This window comes from Dermochelys coriacea, chromosome 21 (assembly GCF_009764565.3).
Source record: "Dermochelys coriacea isolate rDerCor1 chromosome 21, rDerCor1.pri.v4, whole genome shotgun sequence".
NCBI classification, from domain to species: domain Eukaryota; kingdom Metazoa; phylum Chordata; order Testudines; family Dermochelyidae; genus Dermochelys; species Dermochelys coriacea.
In genome coordinates this window covers 15,969,318-15,992,028 of record NC_050088.1, presented here as the reverse complement: position 1 = coordinate 15,992,028, position 22,711 = coordinate 15,969,318, and the positions used below count along the sequence as shown (strand labels likewise).

At 50.4% G+C, this 22,711-nt stretch overlaps 1 protein-coding gene across 1 annotated transcript; it reads left to right on the top strand.

Moving 5' to 3' along the window:
• Nucleotides 1–694: 694 nt before the first annotated feature.
• On the top strand, nucleotides 695–21,629 carry LOC119846494 (BICD family-like cargo adapter 1). The gene is made up of 5 exons (XM_038380260.2): nucleotides 695–1,378; nucleotides 12,489–13,105; nucleotides 14,145–14,298; nucleotides 16,080–16,200; nucleotides 20,494–21,629. Exons 1-5 carry the CDS (start codon nucleotides 1,067–1,069, stop codon nucleotides 20,751–20,753), a joined length of 1,464 nt encoding a protein of 487 aa, XP_038236188.1. The 5' UTR covers nucleotides 695–1,066; the 3' UTR covers nucleotides 20,754–21,629.
• Nucleotides 21,630–22,711: the final 1,082 nt, after the last annotated feature.

Below are 22,711 nucleotides of genomic sequence, written 5' to 3'. Positions count from 1 at the left end.
GACCGTTCACCAAACTAGACTGTCCAGAGGACACAGATCCTTGGCCCATAGGATTATGGGATACTTTTGGTTAACTGCCACAGCATAAGTCCAGTAGGTTTGCATCTACACAGCAAAGCAATAAATAGGCCTTGAATCTTGGGTTGTAGTTTGAGTTCAGCCCCTCCACCTCCCAGGAGGTCCTGGAACCCTGGGCCCAAGCCTTAGGTTAGGGTGATTTGTGTGTAGACTGGTAGGGGTGAAAGAAGGGTTAGACCTGAGCCAGAGTTCAAACCCCAGGCTGACATGCAGTGTAGACATACCCTTCGAGTGCCAAGTTAAGCCCCTGTGGCTGTCACTGCAGGATAGGGGGTTCGCTTTGCAGGGCGTTGGAATCTGCACTGCAACCCAACCAGCCGCTGACAATCTCACTCCTCCTTGGTGGGCTTTGAAGCCACTCATCAGTTTTGCCAGTCGGGCCCATCCTCCTGCAGCCTACACCTGCCCTGCTACACTCCGCTTGCTGCACTCCAGCCCCTTCGCCCTGTGCTATTGGCTGCTCTCAGTTTACCTGCCCGCCCAGCTCCGCTCCTGGGCTTTCCATTTTTCTCAGTGGTTCAGGGCTCTACCTTGGAACCAATCACAATCCCTTTCACCTCCCCTAGTTTTCTGCCTGCTCTCTGGCGGAGGAGGAGGAAAAAAGTTTGGCTTTCGGCTTCAACTTTTTAGTCAGTTCAGAGGAGACCGTCGAAGTGCGGTCTCCGTGAAGCCCCCAAACGCACCGAGGAATTTATTGCAATGCAGTATTGCACTTATTGCAACAGCTGGAGGCAATGCACCGATTGCATCAACTGCATTCTCTTCAGGCATTGCTGTCGTTGGAGTAGTTGCAAGCCTGACAGCCCGCAGTGGCCGTGATTGCATTAGCTGCTTTCGCATGCATTGCACTGCTTCGAAAACTTGCTCGCTTTGCAATCATTAATTGCATTTGTCGCATGCCTCGCACCAGCTGTATTGATTGCACCCGTTGCGTGCCCTGTCCCGGTTGCATTAATCTCTGCCCTGGGGTTAATGGCACGGGTGCAGCATGACTGTCAAGCAGCGCAAAGGAGGCAAAGGGCGGAATGAGAACAATGCTGGGGCTCTCGTTGCTCCGGGCTGGACGGAAGAGAGGGCGGCCGGAGGTCCCAGACACAGGGAAGCCTGGGCTTGGAGGTGCCGAGCCGCGCTGGGGCTGCTGCTGCTCGGGGTGGCCGCCGCCGGGGTGGCCGTGCTGGGCTGGCTGCTAGTGCACCAGCTGCAGTCCCTGGAGCAGCTGGGAGAGACGGTGGGGAAGCTGCGGGGCCGCCTGGCGGAGCTGGAGGTGCTGAAGGAGCAAGAGCAGAGGACGAGAGAGCAGGTAGCGGGGTGTTCGGGGGTAGCTCCGGCAAGGGGGGGGGGAGAAACGACCCTGATATCTTGGGGAGGGGGGCTGAGTGATTTGGGAGCAGGGGGCTGTTGTCTTTACATGCCTTATGTTAGAGTATCTCGGGTGGGGGCGGCTGTTGAGGGGTCTCCAGTTCTCACATGCATTGGCTGTTATTGGAGAGCCGCAGCTGCCTGCCTCGGGTGAGGGCTGGTATTGAGTGGGGGCACGCACAGAGGGCAGAGAACAGCCTCGTTGCCTGGGGGGGTTCCATGCAACACCACAAGACATTTTTTCCAGGCTCTAGAGATCTACTAACTCCCAGCTGGGCAGGGGGGTTCCATGGAGTTTGCTCTCCTCAGCTGTAGTTTGTATTCTTCACCTCTGAGCCCCTTGTGTACCCTCCTGGCTCTCTGGGGCTGTTCTAAATCAATGTCCTCTTCCATCTCTGCACTCTGGGTATCCTGTCTACACCCCATGGTCAGAGAAATGGGGAACAGCCGTTCTAGAGGCTCTCCCAGCTGTGTGCAGGGTAAGGGAGGGAGGCTTGTGAAAGAAAGTACGACTGTTATTTTTGGTCCAAAATCAAGGAGATACTTGAGAATGATAATGAACACAACATAGGTAGCATCTCCAAACAACCCCCACGCTTCCCCCAGAAATTCACAGCTGTGGTTTCTCAAATCGTATCTATCCATGGATTAGTGGGGCAGGAATGCATATTGTGTGAGTTGAGACCTTAGAATGGCTTCTTCTCTTGCCCTGCATGGGTTAATAGAACTGATTTCCATATTAGGGTGGAAATGATCTCAGTCTGTGTATCAAGATCCTGGGTGAGTGAATTTAGTGGCATGAACAAAGGTAATAAAGACACTGACAACCAGGCCAGAGTTCAAGTTGTAGGCTGGACTGCCAAGTCCAGGATGAGATGCAGTGGGTAGTAGGGCTGGAATGGTATTGGGTTATGGGGAGCTGGCATTACGATATGGAGGAAGCTTCTTGGGACGTGCCTGTACTGTTACTGGTTTTATCCAGTTCTTGCTGGCTTTGAAATTCATTTGTGGCTGTGTGGTAATGACACACTAAAGGAGTGTGCCTCTTGGAGCAAAAAAGAAAAGGAGTACTTGTGGCACCTGAGAGACTAACAAATTTATTTGAGCATAAGCTTTCGTGAGCTACATTCAGTGGAAATGAATGCATCCGATGAAGTGAGCTGTAGCTCACGAAAGCTTATGCTCAAATAAATTTGTTAGTCTCTAAGGTGCCACAAGTACTCCTTTTTCTTTTCTGCGAATGTAGACTAACACGGCTGCTACTCTGAAACCTCTTGGAGCAGAGCCTCTACCCATCTGGGACACATTCTTCTCGTGGTTCTCCCTCTGGGGCAGCACAGCTCCCCACAGTCCCTTGTTCTGGGCTCTGTAATTGTGGTCCAGCCCTACATTCCTTCTGAAGTTACTGAGACCATCACGTGTTTGAGGGTCAGTAGTAGCAGAATCTATTGCAGTTTATCATGTGCTTGAGCTGCATGTAAGGATGGATGATGTCTTTATGACATAAGCTTCAGACATGCTTGGTGTATGCACCAGAAATTATTTCAAGTGCAGTGTCCTAGGTCAGTGGTTCTCAACCAGGGGTGAGTGTACCTCTGGGGGTACTCAGAAGTTTTCCAGGGGTACATCAACGCATCTAGATATTTGCCTAGTTTTACAACAGGCTATGTAAAAAGCACTAGCAAAGTCAGTACAGACTAAAATGTCATAGACAATGACGTGTTTATAGTGCTCTGTGTACTGTCCGCTGAAATGTAAATACACTATATCCCAATTGACTTATTTTATAATTGTATGATAAAAATGAGAAAGTCAGCAATTATTCAGTAACAGTGTGCTGTGACACTTGTATTTTTATATCTGATGATTTAAGTTTTTAAGTGAGGTGAAACTTGGGGGGTACACATGACAAGTCAGACTCTTGATAGGGGTACAGTAGTCTGGAAAGGTTGAGAGCCATTGTCCTTGGTATTAATCTGGGGTGAATGAGTGGGTCTTTAAAATAGTCTCAAAAGAGGGCTTAGGTGGTACCTAGGTATAGTGTCTGTCTGTCCGTCCGTCCCTCAGCACAGGAAATGAGTTTCATTCTTGATAGGAAGGCATTGACAGGCCAGTGGTCTGATTGAATAAGACCGGTCCTCTGCCCTGCTTTTGAAAGTGTCCAATGCCTTTATGCTTCAGAGGACAGTGCTGGAGAAACCCATGACTTGCTTTGTTGGTTGTGTTGGTGTTGAAGCGAGCTTTGTTGGCTACAAAATGAAGACTCAGATCCTCTCTCGACTTCCTGCTTGGATGTAGGCTACTGCTTTATAGTAGTTACAGGTATAACGTACTGGTAGACTTTGCCATTTTGGCTTCTTATCCTAGGAGTGATGTCTTATCTCTTTAAAACCTCACTTTATGTAATGGGAAGGATTCCGTTAGCGACTCAAGAACAGTCCCTGCAACTCCCTGGCCCCCAGCTATGAAGACTTTACAGGTTGCTGGCTCATGTATAAAGCATGTTATTTTTTTAATGCTGCACCGTGAGTCCCATAGGCCTATTTCCCGCCCCCCCTTTCCCCCAATTGTACACCTTTTAAAAACACAGTATTTTGGGTTTGGTAGCACAATGGGCGAGGTGGAATTAATTCCTTATCAATTTTTTTCTTTTTAGTCCTGCAGTATATTTACAGTTGGTGGGAAATGGAGGCTGGGCTAGATGGTTCAGGGCAGGGGCCAGGGAAGGAAGAGCTACAGCTGGTTGGTAATGATTCCCCTTGCTAAGCTGTGAGCAGAGTAGCTGAGTGATGGGGGGACTGGGGGTTGTCCCTGCTAGTTGTCCTCTGTCAGAAGGTTGTTATGGACTGGCCCACAGTTGCTGTTGGGAGGAAAATGGGAATGGAGACCAGGGAATGACCTGCTGACTGATATTGTTTCCTTGTGCTACCAGCCCTCCCCCGCACTCCCCCCATCAGCTTGCCTTTCTCTGTCTCTCCTTGGGGCAGAGACCATCTTTTTTGTTCTGTTTCCTACAGTACCTAGTAGGATGAGGGGTCCCTGTCCATGACTGGGACTCCCAGACACTCGGTGGTGCAGCTAATATCTAACAATAGAGGAGACAACAGATGCACCTTTTCCTCTCCTCCAAAATGGATGTGTGTTTCTGGTGCTAGTTGCCATATTGGGGGTGTCATTGTGCCAGACCCTTCCCCCCCCCCCCAAGCCCATGTGTGATCAGACGTGTGTGCATGAATGCACCATGCTGTGAGAAAATTCACCTCTGGGCTGTTGTTCAGTGCTGTCTATCCAAGACTCTGAATGTGCTGGAAGGAGGGATGCAGCCCTTGGGAGCTGTGGCATGTTGTTTTCTAACAAGTGGCAGGCACCTGAACATGAACCTGTTCTCATTAGCTCTGTGACTGCTTGTGTGCCTGATGAATCCACAGCAGTGTGCAGGTCTAATCCCTGTGGAGTGACTCTGCATTACTAGGGGTCTATGCCTGTGTGAGGCTGTGGGCAGCGCTCTCCCTCGCTGTTAGGCCATGTGGCTAGAATTTTCAGAAGGGCAGAAGCACTCGCAACTGGAGCCAGATTTTCAGGCAAGCTTGGCATATTGGGAGCTGAGATCTCGTGAAACTTTAACTATAAATATCACAGTGGGAGCTGCTGGGTGCGGAGCTTTCGAAAAGCCCAGCACTGTGCGCGCTCACCAGCAGCTGCGGAGACTCTTCAGTGAATGTAACCATGCTGTTCTCTTGCATTTATAGGTCTCCCTTAATCCAAAGTGAACTACCTGCATCTAACACTGCCAGAATGCAGCACCGCCTGCGTAGAGGGTAGCAGTTGACTAGTGTACAGCCAACCACACAGCTGAGATGGTGGGAGGAATATTATCCAGTGACCAGTGGGGCAAACTCCTGCTCTCAGGCAGGGCTTTGGTCTCTACTGCGTACTGGGCTTTGAGTGAACTACTAAGAACGGTATTTATCCATCTTGACGGGTCAGAGTTGACCCTGCTGGGATGTGAACCTATAGCTCCAGAAGTGAAGTTGCGTCACAGCTGAATCTGAGACTTCAGAGCCATCCCTCCTGGCTTGAGAAGGCAATGGGGTATGCTGGCCACAGACTCCAAATCCTAGCATTGGGACAACAGAATGTAACCTCTTCCCCTTCTTCCTAAACTTGCGTGGGAAAGCCCCACTCACACCCAGGAGAGAAGTATGTTTTCCACCTCCTGCCATTTAGTGGCTCTTGGTTACTAGTAATATCCATCGGCTTGCTCAGTTTCACCAAAACTCTGGAATGTAAAGCAATCCAGCAGTGACTGCATAGGTTTATATGCGTATCCAGTCAATGCGTACACAGAATTAAAATGAATATACTTGGCACGTAATCAGTTCCAAAGTGGTCCATCATTTTTAAGTAAGCACCTACAATTCTCCATTTACCATTCACTTTTCCTGGTATCCTTCCCCTGTAGCACAGCTCAACATGCTTCTGAGCTGTTGTCGTAGCATATTATACCTGTTTTACAGATGGGGAAACTGCTAGAACAATAAGAAAAGGAGTACTTGTGGCACCTTAGAGACTAACAAATTTATTAGAGCATAAGCTTTCGTGAGCTACAGCTCACTTCATTGGATGCATTTGGTGGAAAAAACAGAGGAGAGATTTATATACACACACACACAGAGAACATGAAACAATGGGTTTATCATACACACTGTAAGGAGAGTGATCACTTAAGATAAGCCATCACCAGCAGCGGGGGGGGGGGGGGAAAGGAGGAAAACCTTTCATGGTGACAAGCAAGGTAGGCTAATTCCAGCAGTTAACAAGAATATCAGAGGAACAGTGGGGGGTGGGGTGGGAGGGAGAAATACCATGGGGAAATAGTTTTACTTTGTGTAATGACTTATCCATTCCCAGTCTCTGTTCAAGCCTAAGTTAATTGTATCCAGTTTGCAAATTAATTCCAATTCAGCAGTCTCTCGTTGGAGTCTGTTTTTGAAGCTTTTTTGTTGAAGTATAGCCACTCTTAGGTCTGTGATCGAGTGACCAGAGAGATTGAAGTGTTCTCCAACTGGTTTTTGAATGTTATAATTCTTGACGTCTGATTTGTGTCCATTCATTCTTTTACGTAGAGACTGTCCAGTTTGGCCAATGTACATGGCAGAGGGGCATTGCTGGCACATGATGGCATATATCACATTGGTAGATGCGCAGGTGAACGAGCCTCTGATAGTGTGGCTGATGTGATTAGGCCCTATGATGGTATCCCCTGAATAGATATGTGGACAGAGTTGGCAACGGGCTTTGTTGCAAGGATAGGTTCCTGGGTTAGTGGTTCTGTTGTGTGGTGTGTGGTTGCTGGTGAGTATTTGCTTCAGATTGGGGGGCTGTCTGTAAGCAAGGACTGGTCTGTCTCCCAAGATCTGTGAGAGTGATGGCTCATCCTTCAGGATAGGTTGTAGATCCTTGATGATGCGTTGGAGAGGTTTTAGTTGGGGGCTGAAGGTGATGGCTAGTGGCGTTCTGTTGTTTTCTTTGTTGGGCCTGTCCTGTAGTAGGTGACTTCTGGGTACTCTTCTGGCTCTGTCAATCTGTTTCTTCACTTCAGCAGGTGGGTATTGTAGTTGTAGGAATGCATGATAGAGATCTTGTAGGTGTTTGTCTCTGTCTGAGGGGTTAGTCTCTAAGGTGCCACAAGTACTCCTTTTCTTTTTGCAAATACAGACGAACACGGCTGCTACTCTGAAACCTGCTAGAACAATGTGTTCACAAGTGGTCACTGATTTTTGGTGCCCAACTTGAGACCCCTGGGATCTGCAATCCTGACTTGTGCTCTCCCTAGTTAAACTATTAGAGACTCTTCTGTATGGTGGTGGTTTGACCCCTCTCTGTGGTTGGAGAGGAACTTTCCAGCCAGCTGCACTAAGTTCTCTGGTCTGAACACTGAAAGCATTTGCCTTCAGCTGTTTAAATTTGTTGAGGCCTTTCTTTAAAGGCTATGCAGGTGCTTGGAGGAATTTCCTGTCACTTTATAAGAGTTCCTGTTTGTTTAGAAACGCGCATTGCACAAAAGTGTCCTAAATCAACTCCAGATGTGCTACTTCTGCTGCCATTCCCTTACATAACCCTATGTTCCATCCCTGCAATCTTATCACTGTGACAGTAGCATACTGGGGGAAGGCGGGGGAACAGGCAAGCCAACTGACTTCTTACCTGTCCATGCGGCTTTCACTTGCTGTCTGGTTCTTTCTGTTGATTCAGTCTTTTGTCCCTGTCATAAATATAAAGGGAAGGGTAACCACCTTTCTGTATACAGTGCTATAAAATCCCTCCTGGCCAGAGGCAAAATCCTTTCACCTGTAAAGGGTTAAGAAGCTAAGATAACCTCACTGGCACCTGACCAAAATGACCAATGAGGAGACAAGGAGTACTTGTGGCACCTTAGAGACTAACAAATTATTAGAGCATAAGCTTTCGAGAGCTACAGCTCACGTCATTGGATGCATTTGGTGGAAAAAACAGAGGGGAGATTGATATACACACACAGAGAACATGAAACAATGGGTTTATCATACACACTGTAAGGAGAGTGATCACTTAAGATAAGCCATCACCAGCAGCAGGGGGGGGGGGGGAAGGAGGAAAACCTTTCATGGTGACAAGCAAGGTAGGCTAATTCCAGCAGTTAACAAGAATATCAGAGGAACAGTGGGGGGTGGGGTGGGGGGGAGAAATACCATGGGGAAATAGTTTTACTTTGTGTAATGACTCATCCATTCCCAGTCTCTATTCACGCCTAAGTTAATTGTATCCAGTTTGCAAATTAATTCCAATTCAGCAGTCTCTCGTTGGAGTCTGTTTTTGAAGCTTTTTTGTTGAAGAATAGCCACTCTTAGGTCTGTGATCGAGTGACCAGAGAGATTGAAGTGTTCTCCAACTGCTTTTTGAATGTTATAATTCTTGACGACTGATTTGTGTCCATTCATTCTTTTACGTAGAGACTGTCCAGTTTGGCCAATGTACATGGCAGAGGGGCATTGCTGGCACATGATGGCATATATCACATTGGTAGATGCGCAGGTGAAGGAGCCTCTGATAGTGTGGCTGATGTGATTAGGCCCTATGATGGTATCCCCTGAATAGATATGTGGACGGAGTTGGCAACGGGCTTTGTTGCAAGGATAGGTTCCTGGGTTAGTGGTTCTGTTGTGTGGTGTGTCGTTGCTGGTGAGTATTTGCTTCAGATTGGGGGGGGGCTCTCTGTAAGTCCAACGAGAGACTGCTGAATTGGAATTAATTTGCAAACTGGATACAATTAACTTAGGCTTGAATAGAGACTGGGAATGGATGAGTCATTACACAAAGTAAAACTATTTCCCCATGGTATTTCTCCCCCCCCACCCATCCCCCACTGTTCCTCTGATATTCTTGTTAACTGCTGGAATTAGCCTACCTTGCTTGTCACCATGAAAGGTTTTCCTCCTTTTTTCCCCCCCCTGCTGCTGGTGATGGCTTATCTTAAGTGATCACTCTCCTTACAGTGTGTATGATAAACCCATTGTTTCATGTTCTCTGTGTGTGTGTATATAAATCTCTCCTCGGCTTTTTCCACCAAATGCATCCGATGAAGTGAGCTGTAGCTCACGAAAGCTTATGCTCTAATAAATTTGTTAGTCTCTAAGGTGCCACAAGTACTCCTTTTCTTTTTGCGAATACAGACTAACACGGCTGCTACTCTGAAAAATGAGGAGACAAGTTACTTTCAAAGCTGGGGGGGGGGTGGGACAAAGGCTCTGTCTGTGTGATGCTTTTGCTGGGAAGAGATCAGAAATGCTCTCAGAACTTCTGTTTAAATTAGTAAGTAATCTGGCTAGAAATGCGTTAGATTTCCTTTTGTTAAATGACTGGTAAAATAGGCTGTGCTGAATGGAATTTATATTCCTGTTTTTGTATCTTTTTGTAACTTAAGGTTTTGCCTAGAGGGATTCTGTTTTGAATCTGATTACCCTGTAAGGTATTTACCATCCTGATTTTACAGAGGTGATTTTTATCTTTTCTTTAATTAAAATTCTTCTTTTAAGAACCTGATTGCTTTTTCATTGTTCTTAAGATCCAAGGGCTTGGGTCTGTGTTCACCTATGCAAATTGGTGAGGCTTTTTATCAAGCCTTCCCCAGGAAAGGGGGTGTAGGGCTTGGGGGGATATTTGGGGGGGGGGGGGAAGACATCTCCAAGTGGGCTCTTTCCCTGTTCTTTGTTTAACATGCTTGGTGGTGGCAGCATAGGGTTCAAGGACAAGGCAAAGCTTGTCTTGAGGAAGTTTTTAACCTAAGCTGGTAAGAATAAGCTTAGGGGGTCTTTCATGCAGGTCCCCACATCTGTACCCTAGAGTTCAGAGTGGGGAAGGAACCTTGACAGTCCCAGCACGGTTACTCACTCACTTTGCTAGTTAAATACTTAATCATAGACTATCAGGGTTGGAAGGGACCTCAGGAGGTCATCTAGTCCAACCCCCTGCTCAAAGCAGGACCAAACCCCAACTAATAAGGCAGCTTGTCCTGCTGTAGGTAAGGTTGGGGTAATAACCCTTTATACATTGATCCTGGTTAGCAGATAACTCATTGGTTGCTGACTGAACACTGCTCCAGCAGCCCCCTCTTCAATTCCTTTCTGAGGGGGCTCGATACTAAGGAGAAGTGGGCCAGCTGTCGGGAACTGTTAATCTGAAGCCTGTTGTCTGGTCACTGGCACTCTGTAGTATAACCAGAAGCAGTTTGATAGTCAGTGTTACAATGGGATGAGAGATCTCTCTGACCCAAAGACAGAAAGATTATCCGTTTGGCAGAAAGGACGAGCCAGTTTGGTAATGGGATACAGGGGTGGCAGGTTTGTAGAAATTTTGGTGGTGCCCAGAGCCCGCTCCTGCCTAAGGCTCTGGGAGGGAGTTTGGGTGGGGGGAGGAGGTCTAGGGTGCAGGCCCTAGGCTGGGGTAGGGGATAGGGGTGCAGGCTCTGGGAGGGAGGTTGGGTGGGGGAGGGCGTATGGGGTGCAGGCTCTGGGAGGGAGGTTGGGTGGGGGAGGGCGTATGGGGTGCAGGCTCTGGGAGGGAGGTTGGGAGTGTGGGAAAGGGGTGGGGGTGCAGGTTCTGGGAGGAGGGGCGGGGATTGGTGCTTACCTGGGGCTCCTAGGCCAGGTGGGCTAGGGGGCCTCCATGCTCTGCTACCCCCAGGTACTGCAGCTTCCCATTGACAGCAGGGGCTCTTGGGGCAGGAGCAGCGCATGTGGACACAGACCCACCCCACCCAGGTGCCGCAGGGAGGAGCCAGCAGCCAAGTGGATCAAGCCGGCATTTAGCTGCTCAGCTCCGCGGTGGTGGGTGGGGGGCCCCGGGGCTGTTTTTAAATCGCCTGGGGGACACGTTGGGGGGAGCGCCCAGGAGCGGAAGGCCGGGCTGAGGGAGAGACCCGGTCTCAAACATTGCTGGCCCTGGGCCAGGAATATTCCTGGTTCCCAGGTACCACGGGCCCACAGAACTCGCCGCCCATGATGGGATACAGAACCTTCCATTCTCAATCAGTGGTGACCGGAAGTGGTTGCCAGCTCTCAGCTTTCACATATGTGAAATGTGGGAGGGGGCCGGACCAGGACCTGCTGGGCAGATCTGCCCAATAGAATCCAGCAGGGCCTTGGGAGACCACCATGATGTTACCAATATAGACTCCCTAAACTGGCCTCTTTGCTGACAATTTCTGCATGGAGGCTGAAAACTCAAAAGACCCCCCAGAGGAGGTTCCTGCAGGGGAGGACTGAGATATATTAGTGGGGGGGAAAATGTACTTCCACTGCTTAGCTAAAGGACTCTGTTCTCCAGGCCTGTACTTGCCCCTGTGCTCCCTGCCAGTTACTGAAGTCTTCATTTTTCAGCTTAACAAGCATGGACTCTTCTTTTTGGGGGGTACCCACCCAAACAAGATGGAGATGCTATGCAGCTGACAGCATTTTATCTATAGCCAAAGTCAGCCCACTTAAAGCTGGAATTCCCCTGGTTCTGGTTCTCCTGGCTGTTGGTAATGATAGCAGGTCAAAGAGAGTTTAGGCTGCCAGAGTTAGTGTGTGCTCAGTGGATCCCCATGCTGTGCAGACAGGGTTAATAAAGCTCCTAGAAGTGGCCCTTACTGCATCTTGGTGCTTTGCTGTCTAGACATACACACAGTTCCATATCCTCATAGCAAGCTATATAGAATTTTTAAGGAGTCCCAGTAACCAGGGACGTGACCCTGGCAGCAGTAAAGTGGCCATTGCAGTCGAGATGGGCAGCCAAAGTTGCTCTTGAAATTTCTGGTTCTTAGTGAAGCTTGCCTTGCTGGTTTTGCCAGTGGTTCAGGCACTAGCCTGGGACTTGGATGACCTGGTTCAATTCGCTGCTTTGCCACCATCTTCTTGTTTGATCTTGGACACATCCCAGGACCTGCTCGGCAAAAGTACATAGACGCCTATAGGGGCAGATAGGCCCCTTGTGGGATTGGCAAAAGCTCCTGAAGCAGGCAAGGTGCCCGCCTGGAGTTTGTAAACCCCACAAGGTGTGTCTCTGCACCTTTAGGTACCTAATACTAGTGCAGATCTGCCCTTAGTCTCTGTATCTCAGTTCCTCGCTGTGCCACACCTGCCCCCACCCCAGGTGTGTGAGACAGCAAATCCGTTACAGATTGTGAGGTGCTCAGATACTGTGCTGTTGGAAGACCCACACAAGTGCCTGTGATTAACCCTTACTACCCTTGTAGTTAGGACCAGGCTAGTCCTGGGCCAAATGCTTCACATTTGACTCTATTACTCCTCCTCCTCCTCTCAGGACTTGGCTGCTGTTGCGGGGTGGGGGTATCCTCTCCTCCTGGCCCTGCTCTCTTTCAACCCAGGCTTCCCACTGAGGAGGATGTGGCATGCTTTACCCCATGCCTTCCCTACTGGTGGCCATTTCCAGGCGTCCCAGGCATGGCCTCGTCTCTCTGGCTGTCCCCAGGTCTCAGAACACCCTCCTCACACTGTCTCTTTCCTTCCAAGCTGTCTAACATGGTCGAGCTGGAGCGGCGACTCTCTGACCTGGAGCTGGCCCAGATGCTGTCTAGGCAGAAACTGGAGCGAGCCTCTTCCGCTGCTGAGCGCATCGTGGCCTCTGACCCCATCGGCAAGCTTGCCGCCTTCCAGGCAGAAGTGAAGCAGGCCATCAGTGAGCTGAGAGGAGAGCTCTCCTCCGGGACAGAGCTGGCTGCGCTGCAGAGCCAGCTGGAGCAGCTGAGAACCACCGAGCTGGAGATGCTGAGGCAAGAGGTGGCCGGGCTCTTGGCGTCGGGTTCCAGGCTGGAGCAGAGCGTGGCCTCATTGACCAGCTCCCTCACCAGTGCCCAGAGGAGCCTGGAAGAGAATGCCCACAGCCTGCAAGCCATGCAGCAGGAAATGGAGCACACTAAGGTGGCTGGCGAGAGATTGGAGAACAGCATTGGCTCCCTGTCAGCCCAGACCTTCATCCTGGAGGGAAGCCTCAAGCGCACCACACTGCTGACACACGCCCTGCAGCTGCAGCTGAAGGAGAACAGCAAGGCTCTGGCTGGGCTGCAGGAAGTGGTAGCAAATCAGAGAGGGAGTGACAGCTCTGAGCCTCAGCAGCTGGAGAACCTCTGGTATGATGGCCACTCAAGGCTGATGTTGGTTACATGTATTGCGGTAGCGCTGAGAGGCCAGGGCCCCATTGTGCTAGGTGCAGTACAAATGGTCCCTGCCGCAGAGATTTGACCACCTCTACCCAAGCGGAGCCCTGCAGAGCCCTTGTTACGGAGAGCAGAGCAACGTGCCATGTCTGAAGGGTTTAACACCAAAGTGGGGTATAGTTATTGAGGGGATGTGGCTAAAATCAAGGGGATGCAATTCAGAGCAGGAGCGTTTGCCCTGAATACAAGGGAAGCTTCCCGATAGTGAGACCTACCTGGAGAAATGTTTGCTCCATCGCTTGGGACACACGCAAATAAACTGGGCAAAGCCTGTGTGGATACAGGGCAGTGGGCAGCTGTGATAGGAAGCTCTGGTAGCCCATTGCCTGTCTCCAGTGTCCATGGCCTAGAGTCCTGGTGGCAAGGGGTGTTGCTTTGGGCTGGGCTGTATAGCAGTGTTTCCCTATAGGACTCCTCTCTCTCCTCCTGTAGTAGTAGCTCCCTGCTCCCCACCAGCTAGTGGTGAGGGAAAGTCCACACTGCGAGTGAAGGTCTGATGGCAGCATGGGTAGGCATACCCACGCAAGCTTTAATCTAGCTGGCATGGGTAACAGCAGTGTAGATGGGGTGGTGCAGGCTAGCAGCCGTGGGTAAGCATGCTGGCACTAGCTTAATCTAGTGAGCATGGGTAACGATAGTGAAGATCCAGTGACATAGGCTTCAGCACAGCCTAGCAACCAGACTACAAGCTGCAGGGGCTCTGGATACGTCCTCTGTCTGCTAGCCCACTCCGAAGCCTGGGCAGCTGAATGAAGAGCCGGAGTGAAATGTAACCTTCTTCAGAGGCCATTAGGAAGCAGTCTGCCCTCTCCTCTGGCACCTCTCTGCACTCGCTGCAGGCTTGTATCTCAGACTGCCACTCAGCATGCAAATGCCTAGTGGCATGTGAGAGCCAGTGTTGGCAGCTCCATGGGGACCCGCAGGTCTTGACTCTGCTCTCTGGACCTTCCAGGGTGCAGATCCAGCAGCTGCAGATGGAGAGATCAGCCATGCAGGAGCAGGTGAACGAGGCGCTGCACAGCATTGCTGACCAGAGGAGAGAGCTGCAGGGCAGGATCTTGGAGCTGGAAACTGCTGTTCATGCTCTTCAGGGCCATGTGACTCAGGTGAGGACTCAGGGCCACCATGCTATGGTTATTCCAGTGTTGCCTAGGGAGAGGAAGAAAGCAATACAGTAGAACCTCAGAGGTACGAGCACCGCGGGAATGGAGGTTGTTCTTTCAAAAGTTTATAGCTGAACACTGACTTCATACGGCTTTGGAACTTTACTGTGCAGCAGAAAAATACTGCTTTTAACCATCTTAATTTAAATGAAACAAGCACAGAAAGTTTCCTTACTCTGTCAAATTTTTTTTTAACTTTATATAGCACAGTCCTGTGTTAAATACAGTATTTGCTTTTTTTTTTTTTTTTTTTTTGGTCTCTGCTGTCTGTGTACTTGTGGTTCCAAATGAGGGGTGTGGCTGACGGGTCGGTTCGTAACTCTGATGCTCTACTGTCTTGTTAGAGCCCAGGGGAGATGCTGGCTGGGTGTCAAAAGAATTCAGAGATGAGATACAAAGCTGGCTAAGGGGTTGGAGGAATGAGTGATTCGCTTTACATGACGAAGGGTGAGAAGAAACGGAGCTACCCATGAGAACAGGCCAGGCCTGGCTGTTGATCTCAGAAGGGCTGGAGGATATGGGGGGACACACACACAGGTGCTGGCTTTCTCCAGGCCTAGGGGGTGCTCAATCCCCCACTCTGCCCCCTGCTCCTAAGTCCCCATCCCCGCCCCGTCTCTCTTTTGCCTCTTCCCACCCAGTTCCATCCCCTCCACTGAGCATGCCTCATCCCTGCCCCTCCCCCTTTCTCCCAGAGCCTCCTGCACACTGCAAAACAGCTGACTGTGGCAGGCAGGCAGGATGGGGGAGGAGTTGATCGGCAGAGCTGGCAGGAGGCACTGGGGAGGAGGAAGAGGGAGCTGCCTGCTGGTGGGTGCAAAGTACCCGCTAACTTTTTTCCACACGTATGCCGGGGACAGACATGGAATTGCAGATTTTAAAAACAAACGGAACTGACGTGCTGTGATCACTCTAAAATGCTGTCACTTCAAGCAGCGTAGGGCAGTCTGCATCCACAGAGGTGGGTCTTGAAGGTACGTGTCCTGCAAAATGCACAAGTGAGGGCTTCTGCATCATAGCTCCACGTTGGGCTCTGGGCCCTGGAGGGTTGTCGGCTTGTAGCGAGCTGGCTGGGCTCATGGAATGTGACGTTATTTTGGTAGCAGAATCCCCCGGATTTACTTCCCATCAGAATTTCTCAGCTGTTGGGGGGGGGGGGGGGGGAGGAGTGTTACAGCTCAGTACTTGGATATCCTTTGGGAAGAGGGTTTTGCAGTACGGTTGGTCACATGAGGTTCTGGGTTGGGCCTAAACCCACCAAAGCGAATACCTGCAGGAAGGAGGAACGCCGGAACTGGGCTTTAGGAGCCCTAAGAGTGCAGATGTGGGCAGTGCTGCTTCCTGCGGTGCAGGAGGATGTGCAGGTCTCAGAACCAAAAGCAGGGGATTTCAGTCTCCAGTGCCTCTTGTCTGCATTGATCAGTCTCTCCCCACATGCTTGCACACAGACCTTTGCTACAGAGCCCTTCACCTGGCAGTAGCGGGCACCTCCCTGGAACCTGTGGAAGTGGAACTCTGTGCAAGCGGGGAATCTCCATGTATGTGGTTGCCTGTGTGTGTGACAGCCTCTTGCAAAGTGAGGGGGTGTGTCCTTGGGTAGGAAGCTGGGATAGCTCCCAGCCCCACAGGGGAGGCCATGGCATGTGGCCATGACTCTCACCATGCACTGCTCTCTGAGGAAGCCTGTGCCTGTCTCATGCCCTGGATTTCCTCTCTTTCTTCAGGTGGAGCTGGGCATGGTCAGTCTGAACACACAGCTCTCCGCTGCCGTGGAGCAGCAGCTGCAGGGTCTAAAGCTTGGGATGGCCAATCTGGAGAGCAGCCTGGGCACCAGCTTGCAGCAATGTAAGAGCAAAATCCCTTCCTGGACCGTGGTGGTGGGGTTGGGGAGACCCACAGACTGAACTACTGGTTGTGGTGTTAGGAGCCATCCCTGCCGTGTGTTCTGCTTGCTCATCAGATGGGCCCCTCTGCATGCTTCTTGGGAGCCAGAGATGGAAGCCAGTTGGGTCTCTTCTCTTCCAGTGCTTAGTGGCTCAACCTTGTGCAGACTTCAGTGGCTCAAGTGATTGGCGTAGTTTTGCTCTGGGGGGGAGGGGAAGCAAGTTCATAGACGATTGAGCGCACTGTTATTGCGGCAGTCGTGTTGTCTGTGAGCTTTGATGCCAGCCCAGCAGGCCCCTCTGGCTGTCCTCGCACAGGCTCCGTTTAACCGAAAGTTCTTCTCCCCACCACCTGCCCTCAAAACACCCATTTGGAGTGAGCGGAGGAGAGGCTGAGAGCTGTCTAAGCTCATGCTGGGGTCCCAGTTCCTGCTCCCGCCATTGTCTGTCTAACAGGGCGTTTGTGGAGCAGGTCCCCGTTTCACATGTCCATTGTTACCAGATTTGATCATTACTTTGTGGTACGCTCGTTTATTAGGGTTACTCCTTCGGGGGGTGGGGGGTTAGGGTCTGTACTTCTATCAGTGTACTGCTTGTGTCACACTTGTTCTCATATGGAGCTCTACTTCTCCCTGCTGCAAGTTGTTGTCCCCCCCCCCCCACTCGGGGAGCTGTCCTGCAGGACCTAGGTTCCCCTGGACTGGGTTCTTTCCAGCCCCAGAATCCGACAAGAACACATACACGTTAACAGAGCACGTCTGAGAGGGCCAGGTTAATCGGCACTCCCAAGCTGACCCCTTTTATGTCCCGGACTCAGCAGGCTGGGTCAAGCAGCACTTCCAAGCTGCCACTTTCATATGCCCCAGGTTCAGCATGTCCCTATCCCCACTTTCATGTTACAGTTGTTCTGGTAGTAACCCATTTGATGAGCAAACCCCACAGGATTTTTGGGCGCTGCAGGGAGCGTTGCTGCAGAGCAAATGGGGAAGCCAAAAAATATCCATGTTGGGGGGAGAGAGAGAAGCAACCAGCTTAATCATGAAAGTTATTTATTGCCAGGTAATAACAATACAAAGGGAGCCAAACAAACCACTTATAATATTATATCTAACTTAAATTTGATTATAAAAGTCAGGTTTAGAAACCTATAACTGATCACACAAGTCGGGCTTAGAAGGCTATACCAAGAGAGAGGGCTGGGTTCTCACTACTCCGTGAAGCTTGAATTGATTGGGGGTCCCAGGTGGTGGTGGTAGCTGAGAGTCCAGAGTGCTGAAGATGGGCAGAGCACCCAGCATGATCAGTCAGGAGAAGATGAAGTCCCAATGGAGCTGATGCAGATTTTGGATCCAGGCATCAGAACACTTACTTGAGCATAAGTAGGGGTTTTTGTAGGGAAACAACAATGGTTCAAGGGAGAACACTAGATTTGTTTATGGGTAAACTGATGACTCAAGGGAATATACAAGAGTGTGTGTGGTTTTTGTTTTTTGTTTTTGTTCAGGCTAGACAATGGGAGCTGATCATTCCTGGCAAAGGGCAGCGTTCCTTGGAGGGAGCTCACAATGCAATTAGGCAGCTTCAGTATCTTGGATACTAGTAAAGGATTTATTACTAGAATTGGTCTGATAACTACTGAGCTGGGTGTGTGCAGGCATGGGTTCATTAACATCTGGCTCAGAGATCCTGCAGAATGCAGTGCTTCCCTGCTTTTCTGGTCCCAGAGTTCAGTGCGGTTCTTGCCTTGGAATCTCTGTTCTCCATTCTGTATGCTAATGGAGATGCCTCCCTGTTCCATCTTCAATGCAACTAAGGCTAGGGGAGTTTCCTTAATCCTGTCACCCGTGTCCCAGAGGTTTAGATATGTCTCCCACCGACTTTTCATTGCTTTTTGTAAGTCTTTCTTCTGAATGGCTTCAGTTCAAGCAGAGGCTGCGGGGGGGGGGGAAGAGTCTTTAGTGAGTCAGACAGGTTGGGTACTGTGCCCTGATCCCCCAAGAGCACAGAGCTGACTGGTAACACCATCAGTGGCTTTGAGTGTGAGGAAGGACTGTGGGCTGACTGCTGCTGCTGCTTCAGCCCTTAGCAGGGTTCCAGGCACCTCAACGTGGTGGCTGCGGGTGACAGTAGGAAGCATAGTAGACCTCTCACCCTACGTGGGGTGAAAGGCCTCTGTGTGGGACTGGCATGAAGGGAACAAAGTAACTGGAAACCTAGTGTGTCTCTGCACAGAGGCTTTGGAGACCAGAGAGCAGCCTGGCCTGGTGTAAGTCCATGGTCGGTGGGGTCACACCTGGGATGCATCCATCCATAGGACTGTTTCCTTTGGGAAGGAGAATTGATGACAGTGGTAAATAAATAATAATTGAGCTAGCAAGTCCGTCGGCCTCCTAGTTACCCAGTAGCATAATAAGAGAACAAGGGTCTCCCCAGTGAATTTCAGAAGCGGCGCACGTTAAAATAGCTAACAGGAAATTTTCATGGAGAGTGTAACTAACCCTTGGAACCCACTGCTGCAGGACAGCATGGGCTGAATGCACTTCCCCCAAAGGATTAGACGCTGGCAGCAATAGAGCAGCAGCTGCGGTTAAACAACTGGGATAAATTTGTTTCAGGCTATGAGCCAATGAGCAGCTGTGGTGAGCAACACATGACTAAGCCTGCAGGGACAGCGTGTTTGGGTGTGGCAGGATGTGGTAAGAGTTTGAACAATCTGAGACCGGTGACATTCCATAGTCTTAATCCAAATTTGCAGCTAAATTTTTGTATCCAGTAATATCCACAGGGGGGCGCTGTGGGACTGCAAGTGCCCGAAGCTCTGTGCATGGGAAGGCAGCACTGGGGTTTCTTTACCAAATCAAATCTGATCTCAGTCCCTGGAAACCCTGATGGGGGGAGGAAGGGTGAGTCCTTAGGGGGCTTCTTCAGATACCTGGTGGGGGTAAGGGGTTTTCAGTGGAGGGGAAGTGCCCCCCTCTGTACCACAGAGCCTCTGGGAACTGGCATGCAGGTGTTTTTTCCTCTTCGCTCCCAAAGGGAGGCATGTCAGGGTGAGCAAAAGCAGGTCTCTGCCCTCCTGAGGCAGGCTCTCCCCCGAGCCCAGGGCTTCCTCGCCCTGTAGGGTCCTTTCACCTGAGGAGAGCTGGACATGGCTCCCTGCAGAGCTGCTGTCTGCCTGCTTTCCCTCCTCCCTCAGGGCTGAATGTTTCTCTCCCAGGCACCCAGCCAGGGACTGAGATAAGACCCTAACTGCAGGCTCACTAGGACTCCCTGCCCCACTAGAGCAGTGGGGAGTGGCTGTGGTGCCTATGGCTAGGGCTCTGGGTTTGGCTCCATTCAGATCTAGCTAGAGCTTGCGACTCCAGACCCCTGGGTTAGAGCTGATTTGAATTGCTTTGGGTTCCTTACACCTCTCCCCAGTTTTTGGCTCTTTGGGATTCCATCCCCTGTCCTATCCCCTCTCCCCTCCAGGTGTGGTTCCCATTCCCCGTGGAACACTAGTCGGTGAGAACGTGTCACTGTGCATTAATTAGGAACCCCTCTACTTGTCACAGCACTGATTGTTTTTCCTGGAGGAGTGGGTATTCATCTCTAGTGATGACATGTTCCTTTCCCTGTGGTGTGCCAAGCGTTCCCTTGATCTTGTGTTGTGATACCAGATCTCTGCTCAGGGCTGTCTCCTTCCAACCCCTTGTGGTGCTTCTCCAGGCTAAATGACTCCTGTCTCTGCAGTCTCATGGTAGATCTCTGCCAGCTGGCTCTTCACCCTATAGGCTCGCTGAGACTGTCTGGAGGGCACTGAAATTGACTATGATCTGTGCAGTGGCCATCTCCTGTCCCTGTAAATATGGGACATCTCCTGAGAGTGGCGCACACTGTGCTTTGCAATGCTTATGCCCCGTACCAGAGAGCATGATACAGTCCTGCTACCCTAAAGTTTCTCTCTCCGCTGCAGGAGAATGCCATTGACTAATGTGGATTCCTTTCATGGAGGCCTGGTGGGAATTTAAAGCTACAGGACTGTGTATCTCCGATACACCTTCCTCCAGGACATCGTACAGCTGTGCTCGTGTAAATAGCTTGGTCCCTGAGCTACCTAACTCTGGCTCTGCAGTTATGGGTTGCCTCTCATGGTGATGGAGGATATACAGAAATGGAGCCTGCAATGGGACAGTGGGAAGACTGGCTTGATGCCCTCAACAGAAGGGGAAGGAAACTAACCTCTTGCTTCCCTTCTCTCCCCCGCCCCCACCAGGTCTCTCAGGAGAAGTACAAACCCGCTGTGAGAATGAGGGCAGCTGTGTGTGGCCGCATGTCCGCGAGGTCAGCTTCCCGCACCATGTCCCGACCCAGCCCGCGATTGTGCTGGGGCTGGTGGGGCTGAGCGCTCGCGGCTCCGTGGGCATCTCGGTGAGAGCTGTGGACGTCACAGACTCTGGCTTCAAAATACACATTGCCAACATGGGCAATCAGAGCCTGTCCAGCGTGAGGGTCTCTTGGATGCTGTGTGCCTAGACGGAAACTGTTATGCAGTCCTTGGAGCAAGCAGCTGGGGCATTGGAAGCAGTGGTTACTGAGCTGGTGGCATCTGCTTTACTTGGACACAACTGTGGTTTGCTTTGTTTTTCTTTACTGTAATTATACCTTACGGGGAGTCTGTGTAGATGGGATTCCAATTAATAGTCCCTCTCTTGGGAGCTGTGTACCCCCATGGAATGGCAGGCTGAACAGCCCCAGGCCTTGCTGAAGGCTCCTGGAAAGTGCAACTGACAAGATCTGTCTTAAACTTTCAAACATAAGCGCCTAAACTGAACCACCAACTATATGCACATGTGCAACTGTGTGTGTGTGCATTTAGCCACTCTGCATCCACAGATGTGTGGCTTGCTCCCACAAAAAGATGCACCACAAGGCTGATTGTGAGGGAAGTTTAGCACCCGAGTCTGTAGAGTTGGCCTGTAAACATCTTTATTTAGGGATTTTTGGGGTTTTATTTTCAGTAGCAACAGTTGGAATGTTCTGCTGCTGCCCATGTAGGATTCTACACAGTGCTTTGCATGTCAGAAGTGTTAAAACTTATTCAGGGATGATGTTAATGGCTGGATGCAGCCAAACTACCAAAGATGTGGGACTACCTCTTTGTGTGTGTTGCCAGTTGAAATTTCCTGGCTGAGCCAGTTGCTTCTGGCACAGTGTGAGCTTGCCTATATGGCAGAGGGCATTGCTAGTCAGGGCTGCTCATTCCTCGCAGAGCTATGGCTTCTTCTACTCTGAGCTTTATCCTGGAAGAGATGGACAGTCATGCTAAGCTTTCTTGTAGCATTGCAAGGTGGACTAAGCCTTCTCTGGACCTCTGATCTCCCGAAGTGAAATACCAGTGCGTTCAGACTGCTTCAGGTGTGCTTGCTTTTCTGTCTAATTCTGCGGAAGGGAAGTAGCTTTATTTTAATGTATACAACTCTCTCAGAAGGCGGTTTTGGGGGCTGCTAATGGCTTGTCCAGCCTTCTGACCTATGCACAATACACCTGCTCCTCTACTTTCTCTCTTTCTCTTCTCCTTCCTTCCCCTGCCCATCCCTGGAAGATGTACTGGAGCTCTCAACACAGCAGGCTCCAGGGTGGGAGAGGGGTCTACAAAGCAGGTTATGGGTCCACCATGAGACACCTTGCAAAGATGGGAGGTGTGTGCAATTCCACCCCCATAGTCCCAGTTTGGAGGTTTTGTGTCCTGTGGTGGTGAGTACAGAGATTCTCAGCTGGTGCTACATATGTACCCCATGGAGATTTGTGGGCCTCAAATTGGCAGGGTTGGGGTTGAGCATAATGCCTTCTCTGGCTGAAGGTCAGAACACAGGGGCTTCTTCTTGTCAGAAAAAAAATGGGGGAGTGTTCCCCAGATTGCCAGCTGATGTGGGAGTGGGGGTTTGGAATGACTTCAGTTGGGTGCTCGGATAGCTTCGCTCTAGAGTCTCAGAGGAGACGATCTGCCTAAATTGTCGTCTTCTCCTCCACACGTTCACTCTGCACTGACTGAAAGGAGGAAGGACAATCTTGTTAAAGCACAGAAGTAGAAAGTTGGAAATCCATGCTCTGTTCCTAGCTCTGCCACATGTTGGCAGGTGGCTTTCCCTCTGCGCCTGGACTGTGTAAAGTATCAAGCGATGCCCGCTGTCTGCAGAAAACCGTAGAGATTCTTCCCTCCCCCCCCCCCCCCCAAGCAAATTCTACAAACTGAGACACTGATTTGGAAATGGTGCTGCCCTGCCCCATGGGAGCTGTAGTTCAGATGTCTGTTCCCATTCTCCTCTATAGACTGCTGGAACTGTTTCCCATGATGCACTCTGGTAAATTACAGTTTTGTATGGGGAGCGGAGCCTATAAAAGAGAGGGAATATGAAGCTGCATTTACCAGTCAAATTATTTTGAGGTTTGGGTCTATTTTTGGTGGGGGAAAAATGAAAACTGTGTGTGTG

Excerpts from the sequence above, each read along its gene's own strand:
- LOC119846494 (XM_038380260.2), top strand. The coding sequence starts at position 1,067 with ATGACTGTCAAGCAGCGCAAAGGAGGCAAAGGGCGGAATGAGAACAAT. Across the intron at positions 13,106-14,144 it reads CAGCAGCTGGAGAACCTCTG|GGTGCAGATCCAGCAGCTGC; the intron begins GTATGATGGCCA and ends TGGACCTTCCAG. Across the intron at positions 14,299-16,079 it reads TTCAGGGCCATGTGACTCAG|GTGGAGCTGGGCATGGTCAG; the intron begins GTGAGGACTCAG and ends CTCTTTCTTCAG.